The sequence below is a fragment of the Sycon ciliatum genome, chromosome 4, assembly GCF_964019385.1.
Source record: "Sycon ciliatum chromosome 4, ocSycCili1.1, whole genome shotgun sequence".
Lineage (NCBI taxonomy): Eukaryota > Metazoa > Porifera > Calcarea > Leucosolenida > Sycettidae > Sycon > Sycon ciliatum.
In genome coordinates, this window is record NC_088646.1 from 24,229,244 (window position 1) to 24,238,872 (window position 9,629).

Here is a 9,629-nt window from a genome sequence, read left to right on the forward strand (position 1 = left end):
CGTCATGACTTGAGTGAATCTATCAAGGCAGGCTGGTACGAGAGATCACAGACGGACAGAGAGGGAGACGGACAGAGAGGAGAGAGAGAGAGAGAGAGAGAGAGAGAGAGAGAGAGAGAGAGAGAGAGAGAGAGAGAGAGAGAGAGAGAGAGAGAGAGAGAGAGGAACCAATAGGAAATATCTCATCAGAAAAAGAGACAAAATCCTCAATTCAGAGAGCCTGAGACAGACAGACTGAGACAGAGAGAAAGTGATTTTTCGTTGATGCACCAGCATAAGAATATGAGACCAGGGGAATTGGAAAGATGATGCATGAGTTTCATTTAAAAGTGCGTTGAAAATAGTCACGATGTGCAGCTGCTGATACAAATAGTACTGTTCAACAAATAGGTGCTTGAAAGAAATAGGGTTTGTTGAAGAACTGTTTCTGTTGTGCCAGATGTATACTGCAAGATCGTTGGTGTTTTCGCTAGTGACAGTATTTGTGTAGTAAGGATAATTTCAGAAGCTGGATTGAAACGTTCAAGATCTTGTTTTGGGTGCCGGGGCCATGGTGAAAAGAAGTTTGTGAGAGAGATGAGGGTTGGGGTGGTGATCACACCATTCAGGCATGTAAGTGTTAGATCCTTTCCTGTCTATTGCAACAAAAACAAAAAAATATCTCTGCTGTTGAGTGCATTGCATTTGCCAGTCGTAATTGTGCCCGTGCCCTACTGCAACAGGTAACGTTACTGCTAATTAATACAATGCTCTTTGCAGGCATCTGGTAACAGCGGTCAAACATGAATGCACTGCTCACAGTTTACTGCTGCACCTCTAGCTTGTATTATCCCCCCATTTGCATGCATAGTCGACACGCACAGCCTGTCAATGCGCTGCTGATCAGTCTATACAGCACCCGTGGAGCAGTTTGAACTGCAGATGTTGCGGCATGCTGAAGGAACCCATGCCATGGCCTTCAGCGACATAAGGCTATGACGTAAGCCTGTCTAGGGTGACAGTACGATTGCTGCACGGTGCTGTTGACGTCTGCACCACGGCGCAAAGGCATATGAGACTACCAGCTATGACAGGTCACTAGCGACTTATCAGCACTGTGCCGTTCGAGACGGCTCAAAACACTGCACCCGAATGACCAGGGCTGGTGGTCAACTCCTCAAACCCATGCATTGCTGGAGTCACGGGCATCGCTGTCGTCAAACAGACTACTGCACTGAGAGGGGGAGTTGTGCAGTTGACCGACTGGCAGCATTTCATCTTGACTGGTTTGAAACTGAGTTTGTGCCGTAGGCCGGCATCGTGAGATGCATGCTCCATTGTCTGTGGTTTCTGTGTTCATATCTTCAGTTCGTTCATTTAAGATATTCACGTCTGGGTCGGCCGTGTGCTGGATTGTTGGGACTTGTGGCAAGACAGTGGATTGGAACTGCACCGCTCCATGTGATCTGCCACTGGCCGTCCTTGATCTGGTCCTAGCGTCCACAACTATACCATCAATGTTGCGGCAAAGGTCCTGTTCTAAGACGGCGTATTTCGGATGGAACACTTCAGCTGGAAGTTGTTGGCTCCGCACGTCTGATGAACCATCGCCTCTGGCGTTCTTCTGCTCAGCTGTATTGCAGCGACTGAACTCTAGCATCTGGGCACAGGTGTCCTGAGTTTCTTCAAACGAGTCGCCTGACTGCGTCACAGTGAGTATCTTCTTCTCCACGTCGCCGTTATTGCACGGGTGGCCCGGGCCTGCTCTTCCTCCATCGACAGTAGCGCCATTCTTTTGCGGTGCAGGAGTCCACTTCTGACCTCTCTTCAAGCCAAACTCGGATGGAAAGACATGCCGCAGTGGATTCTTACCAGATCTGACCAGTGCCTTGAACGTGGCTTGAATGCTATTGGCTGGTGCTGCATGTTTCAAGTTATCGGACAAGTGCAGAGGTGGCAAATAGCTTCTATTGGCAATGCCTTTCTCCGTGCCACTGTCAGCTGCATTGGCTGATTTCATTTCCAGATCTAGAGCTACATTGGCTGATTTCATTTCCGCGTCCACAGGCATCAGGTACGCATCGGCATCAAGGCTCTGCAAAGGCGAGAAATTATCCTCTGGTGTGTGCGCTGTGCCGCCATACACTTCTCCGCGTGGCTCCGTGCACTGTCTACACAGGCCCGACGATGTGCCAGGTATTGATATAGCGCGCATACCGCCGCCACTCACTTCTCTAGTTTGTGCCCCAGTGTTGACCGCACAGCCACTAGAGATGGGCGGCTTCTCATCCGGAGACTGCGCAAGCGCAGCACCTGTGATGGCATCTGCGCATGCGTCCATGTTAGCAGTGTACCCATTAGGACCAGTTGTGTTGACATATTGAACCGAGGTAGGATCAGGCCAGTACACAGACCAGCCTCTGATTTGCTTCACTGAATCTGCCCTGGAAGCCACTGGTGCAGTCGGCCCGTAACTCAAGCCGGATGCCACCGCAGGAATGGAGCTCTTGCGACCAAGGTCGTCGCATTCATATGCCTTTGCATGCAGCACCTGGGAGAGTGCTACCTGACTTAGCTGGATGCTGATGCCGGATGTGGATGCTGGGAACGGCACCATGTCGTCAGGGTCCAGCGGTAACTCGGCTTTGCCAGACTTGCGTCGTGTGCCGCCGCTCGTGTAGGTGCGCACTAGCATGATCAAGCAGACGAAAAACACGACGCCGGCCATGGACCCTGCAGCTGCTATGATTGCCAACCACACCTTGCCGAGGTGGAGGTGTCTTGTGAGGCGGAGCGATGTTTTTCTGCCATCTGGATGCAAGGAACACAGAGAAAAGAGAGAAACATGCCCGCCAGTTGCGCACACACATACACACGTTTGTCAGCAGTTGCATTATTCAAAATAGCCTACATGGCTTGTTTTTAATTGACACTAAAGTGGGATTCACAGGAGCTTTTTGCGATGCGATGGGCGACGCGATCTGCGACGGAGGCGTGCGATGCAAGCTCGTGAAATACCATTCACAGAAGAAGTCAGCGATGCGACGACGCTTGCTGATTTGGTGCGAAGTTCAATGCGCGTGGGTACGTCACCATGGTATTCCCGTGGCTTGGTACAACTTTGCTGCAGAAAAGGTCAAAATTGTACGCTACATCGCTTGTAGCATCGCGAAAGTTGAGCCAAGCTCAACTTCTGCAATGGCCCAGTTGCGTAGGCTGCGAGATGCCTACGATTCGGGGATTTCCCGGTCTCGCGGCCGTCGCATCACGCATCACATCGCAAAAGTATGTTTCCTATTACCGTAAAGTACCGCCAGAGCGCCCCACCAATCGTCCTTTCGTGGTCGCTCTGGGGAGGCAGGGTGACCGGGAGTGTGTGAGGTGGTCTGTACTGGGGTCATACACCCACCTACACAGCGACTGTCACAGTGAAGCAACAGTGGCTTGGTGAAGGTAAATTCCATGTTGTTCGTGCTGGCTGCACTGCAGTTCACATGGCTCACCGTACAAGTAAAATGCGACGCACCCCAATGTTGCAAAAACAGAGTGAACCCCGTACGACTTCAGTCGCACCAGACCATACGGCGTTCACTTCTATGGCCGGAAACAAGAGTCCTCTTTCCGTAATTCAGGGTGGGGCGCTCTGGCGGTACTTTACGGTATAAGCGCTTTTACTTTTTTTCAACCACTTCTATACAGAACAAGAAGAAATACGTGCTAGATATTATGCACTGAGACTGTAGCAAATTGGTAATGTTTCGAAAGGCGCTCACAGTGCGCTAGTATTAGAGACTGAGCTAGTAATGGAGACCTGTGCTTATATTATAGAGAATACATGTATACAATAATTGTTCTCGTTATCAGTGTGACATTCAAGACCACTCTTCCACGAGGTATTGTTGAAACTGTTTGCCATGCACACTCACAAATTATGCTGAATTGAAAGATCTGATTCTTAGAGAGCCACCAAAGAGATTTATACTCATAGCCTTGAAGGCGCATGCGTGCACGTGTACCTGTCTATGTGACGTGTGTAGCCATTGCACTGTCAGCGTGAACAATGAACAGGTCTCCGTCCGTGCTCCAACAAGTTAAGGAGCACAGATACAGCGCAGTGTAGTTCAAACCCCTCCTAATGACCAGCCCGTTGACAGTGTGTGCGTTTATCGTACGGGTCATACCGGTAAGCGGATATCCGACACATGCAGAGCTGTGAACACATGATTACGCTTCAGCAAGGCTGAAGTAGCCTCAGAGGACAGTATCAGGTCTTTGCACCAGCAGCGGCAGTAGCAGCAGCAGCACAGATCACAGGCGATGAATGGCTTACCTATACATGTCCTTGTTCCGTACCATTGCCCGTGGGTGGCATTGTGCTGTAAGCACTGGTGGGGTTCACCCAACGAGAGCTCGAAACCGTCATTGCAGGTTACTACTCCTTCACTTAATATGCGGCAGCCATTGCTATACTCCACCGTTCCATTGTCCACGGTAAGGTCAGCGCTGCAGTAGTTGTCAACAACTGTCATGGGGAAAAGAGAAGAAAAAACCCAGACATCAATGGTTGCTACTAGTCTTGACTTCATTGCATGCCTGGAAACTTGGCAAGCGACAGTAGCACACTTACAGATACAGGTAAAACCTGTTCAAGAGACCACCTGTGCTCAGAGGCTGTGATATGCCGATCCCATGGTTGGCCACTAAACCTGTATTTCACCACTTGAATGGCCATCCTGGGCACTACTCTGGCAAAGCAACCACGTATCTTAGCAGAGGGTCATTACCTGTCATCTCCAGGACCAAGACCTTCGATAAGGTGACCGCCTGCACCTAAGGACCCAGCTAGCAAGCTCTACGAGAGTAAGCAGTCAGTCGGCCAGAGCAGGCTATGTACCAAGGAAAAATTCAATGAAGCTGCAGTTAGCCAGAATTATCCGTCCAATATCCATGAAGCCACATATAGCTGTAATCACCTGCCCAACATTCAGGAAGCTACACCAGCCATATCAAGAGTATTATAACCTGCAAGAGTGTTAAGCTGCCTGTGCAACCTTTATCCAGTGCTGCGATGGCAGAACTTCCCATCACGTGACATGGTGGCAAACAGTGCAAAGTGATCACCAGAGAGTTGAAACCCAAGGCCACAACCCTGTATCTTTCATGCACAGGATGCAAAAATGGTGTTTTAGCGACCAGTCAACTGTCCCCTGACAACCCTATTATATCGACAGGTGGCATATCTAAGGTCGTGTGATTGCATGATAGAACGTCTTGCTTACCCTTGCAGAACTGCCTGCCGGACCACAGTCCATGCGTGGCGCTATGCTCCAGGCAATGGAAATTCATGTCGCCCGTTAGCGCGTATCCTGGCGCACAGCTAAATGTGGCTATGCTCCCCAGGGAGAGGCCGCGACTGTAGGTGGTGCTATCCCCATTCTCCACTATCAGATGTCTGCAGTAGGTAGGGATTGCTGTACAGTACAAGAAAAAAAACACACAGTAGGATCGCAGTCGTTTGGTCTATACAGTGTAGTACTGTACGTTTTAACTACGTGTTTTCAAGTACGTACGGGTATGATGTATGCAATGAAGATGGAATGCATCGTATTGTGATCGTACATATTGAGAATATGCGCTTTCCTGGGAGAAATCCATGCCATGAAAAAGACTACATGTACTAAGCAGGGTGTGTCTTGCCCAGGTAAGCTCCATGTGAGCTCCACTGCTAACAGACATGTATTAGTATTAAATACACACTTTCTTGCACCCCACAGACTCCTGCACCTACTCTGACACACGCACACATATGCACATACACGCATACCTGTACAAACCCCACCAAATACAGATGCACGCATCCATGAAATGCAGTGTTTGCCCAGACTTACGGACGCAATACTGATCCCCAATCCAGCGGCCATTGTTTCTCAGCAGGGAACACGTGTAGTGCTGAGTTCCATCGATGCGGTAGCCCCGATCACAGACCAGAGTTGCATTCATTCCGATCAAGCTACCCTGTTGGGTCACAGCACCATTGGGGATGCTAAACTGCGGACAGATTCCGTTCGAGTCGGCATTGCAAGCTAAAGCAACATAAGAGAAGAGATGCCGGCAGACATCATGTGAGCAGTGCCGCCTGAGCTGCCCCATGCACTGTCACAACACCACATTAATGATCACTACACCGTATACTCGGCCGTGCCGGCGTATCCAACATACCATGGGATGTTACACAGGTTGTGCATGCAAGCAAGCCGCATGCACTGCGTTCGAAAGACTCCGTATGTGTAAATGGTACATTATAACCTGCTTGCTATGCTGTTCCACCTTCCAGCGGTGACCATAATTGGATGAAATGTTAAGTTTGTTCAGGCTTGTTTTTCGATCCAGGGTGGAATGATCTTCCGCTCCTGACTGTTTTTCATTTTCATGTTACATTTCTTGATGCCTACCATTAGCCCACATCCCACATGCACATGCAGGTGCTGGACCGCTGTACAGCACACCAACGCACAGAGCACACAGTTTGGAGGTACCGGTATGTGGCTGCAGGCGGCGTTGCGTTCCTGTAGTATGTATCATGTGCCTGCGTGGATACAGGCGGCTTTTAGTCAGTCATCTACGTTGTAGTAGAAGTGCCCAAGTCCAGCATCAGTACAGTCTCCAATAGCAGGGCAGGTCGGACCCTTTGAAAACTGGTAACAAATTTGTTCGCTTGTGTATCGTATGGCATAACGGCTCTTTAGAATGAAGATTGCTGAAGATCGTCACATAAACACGTCTGGACCATTCAAGATCATAACCTTGACCCAGGACAGCGTTTGGTGGGCTTGACGGCTCTGCAGAGGATCCGTTCAATCAACTTGGATCCGGATTGTAATTTCTAGTGACTATACGTATAGGTATACTTACAACAGATAATGGTGGTGATCAGCAGAATAACCCATGGCAGTGTGGTTGAAACTCTATTGTTCACCTGGAGAACAAGTGCATCGAAGAAAAGGAAGAAAGATACACGGATCCTCTATGTGGCAAGCCCGTGTTCAGTCTGGGCTTATCTACAGCCGGCTGGTGCCAAGCTACGAGCTCGTACTACTATCAAGAGTACATGTACAGGGATGAATTTTCTGTTATTTTTTTGCATAGCAGTTTTTGTTACTTGACGGCGCAAGCTAGGCATGGATAGCCTGTATGTATCGCAGTTTTCTGCTAGTCGCGGTGATTTTTGAGCAGCAGTAGATCGATTTTGCATAGCAAACTGCGATGCGATACCGGATAAATTCATCCCTGATGTACATAAACCAGAGTGACAGTGTGCAACTCAGGGTGGTTCCTGTGGGAGCATAATCCGTGTCAGTGCGTCATTTCTGACGGCATGGTAAGTCACGTGTACGTGTACGGTGAAAAGTTGCGTAACCAGTCGCTGTCGTGCAGGTCACTAAGTTGCAGATTTCGGTCTTTTCAATACGGACAGCCTGGTGAATTTACTTGACAGCGGATGTACGGAGTGTACGCAGGCACCAAAAACACAAAAGCAGGACGTCTAAAACCATGCAAATTGGGTCGGTTTCCGGGCTGTGAAACACACAGATTTGAGCTGTAGGCTCGGGTGACCTCATCAGGGTGATGTAGTGCACAAACTGAGTTGTTTCAGATCTGATGTGCACAGTTGTGCACTCTGGTTATGTACAGTAGCCACACTGTGACAATGTCAGAACTTCAACTTGAACCGTGAACTCTGCCTTTACCTGTGTACTGATCTGGGAATCATTTGTTTCACTCAAGCTCAAGGTACTTGGGAAGCGATTGGCATACACACACACAAGGTTTAGCTTAGAACATTATGCAGGTAGAGGGCAGCAACTCGAGATCACACCCGGACAGTGAAAGCTCGACAGATGCACAGTTGCAGCACGGAAAGCCACTGCCTGGATGTCCCACGTGCTCTCTCTGGCATACATACTTTGAGATCATCACTGAACTCGTTTGCAGGTGTGAAAGACTGTGAAAGTGCACAGCGGTCACGTTGACTTTCGTTTGCCACAACTGTACATGTATCCACTAGTAGACCACTTGCACTACAGTGAACAAATTGCTGCAATCCCCCCCGCCACATGTACATTTTGCACCTCTGTACCGTTGTCAACTTGTGATAAACACTGGTAAATGGTGACAACAAAGATGCCCCCTTTGACTGCCACTGCCATATCTTGCCACTACCCATCAGCGGTTGGTTCAAAGGTCAGCAGTCCATCACCATTTCATCGTGTTGGGGTTGCCTATGCGCCATGGGTATGGCGGAGGGTTACATAGTCCTTGGTGCCACAGTATGGAAGTGTCATGCCCCAGCCCCCATGCAGTAGATCTAAGTTCTAACGTTACCGGCCGACTCTTTCACTGTCCCTCCAGGAAATCGCGATTCCACGGATGCAACAAATTTCGCGATTTTGGCCCGCAAATTCCCGCAGGGACAGCTTTGACAGCATTACAACCAGGGAGTAGTAAAACACATGGTATTTTACTACTCCCTGGTTACAAGGTACATCACTGTTGCTACATTTTCAAGCCAGAACTGATGAGGTTCACATGGTTCAGGTGATTTCAAATGTTGTGAGCTTTTCGGCTATTGAGTATTGTACACTTCTGTGTGAAGCTGTGGCAATTGCGGATATACCACACGTGGTACTCAACAGGATGTACGTGGCAAGAATGTGCACGGGGCTCCGGACGTGACTTTACTATGGCTCGCGCTCGTGTTTTCAGCGGGCAGACTTCGAAATCCAATGCGACGAGCAACCGCAAGGTGAAAACAATCCAGCTCGCTCACAATCTCTGGTCTGGGTCAACCCTGTACCATGTAAGTTCTTGAATTATTTAGTCCGTATATGGCATGTGTCAACGACGACAAATTTGGACTAAATTGCTCAGCAAAGGAATCAATGCATGTGCTCGAAATAACTGGATCTTACCTGGGACATTCTCAGAAGCCCAAAGGAGTTGATTTACAGGAAATCCTTTGATAAATATCCCTGTTCCTTCTTCTACTGTTCTACAAGTTCAACTGTTATCTTCGCACATCACATCGGTACCAATATCACCGAACACATTCCGAAAACGTCAGGACCTGCGTAGATCTGCAATTTACTTGAACTGGAATCTGCACACAGGACTTCAAGCTGTTCTCCCTCCTGTAGACTAATGGAGTCCTTACTGAAGGAGATGATATCTGTGACAGAAGAATGTTCAAATTTCCCACATCAACAACATGCAAAAAGCGAGCCGAAAAGTGTGCAGAAAACTTCAAAAGAATGCACATCCTGTACGATATCCCGTACCATTTCCATGCACCCAGGCCAGCAGTACTCGTACAGCTAGCTAGCAATGATGTCAAGCTAGGGGTTCACAGGTCATGCACCCATGATCTATTGTATCAAAAGTACATAACCCCTGGGGCGGGGGTTATGTAGTACTCTTGATTGTATCAAGAGTAGGGCTGAAACGTTAAAGGGGAAGTTAAGGCAAAAATTAAAATTTCACCAGTTGTAGTCTTCGGGGTGCTGAGTCGAATGGTCTTGGTCCGAGGAAGCTGAGACGCTCCCTTCCTACTTGAATTATTATTATTATTATTATTATTATTATTATAGACAACA

General features: G+C 48.6%; 1 protein-coding gene across 1 annotated transcript; it reads right to left on the minus strand.

Annotated features, from left to right (window-relative positions):
• Window positions 1–73: 73 nt before the first annotated feature.
• On the minus strand, window positions 74–9,252 carry LOC135815180 (uncharacterized). Its single transcript, XM_065328440.1, has 6 exons — window positions 8,949–9,252; window positions 6,892–6,955; window positions 5,868–6,062; window positions 5,259–5,450; window positions 4,310–4,501; window positions 74–2,790 (listed from the first exon to the last, which is right to left on the minus strand). Exons 1-6 carry the CDS (start codon window positions 8,955–8,957, stop codon window positions 1,157–1,159), a joined length of 2,286 nt encoding a protein of 761 aa, XP_065184512.1. The 5' UTR covers window positions 8,958–9,252; the 3' UTR covers window positions 74–1,156.
• Between the last annotated feature and the right edge of the window lie 377 nt (window positions 9,253–9,629).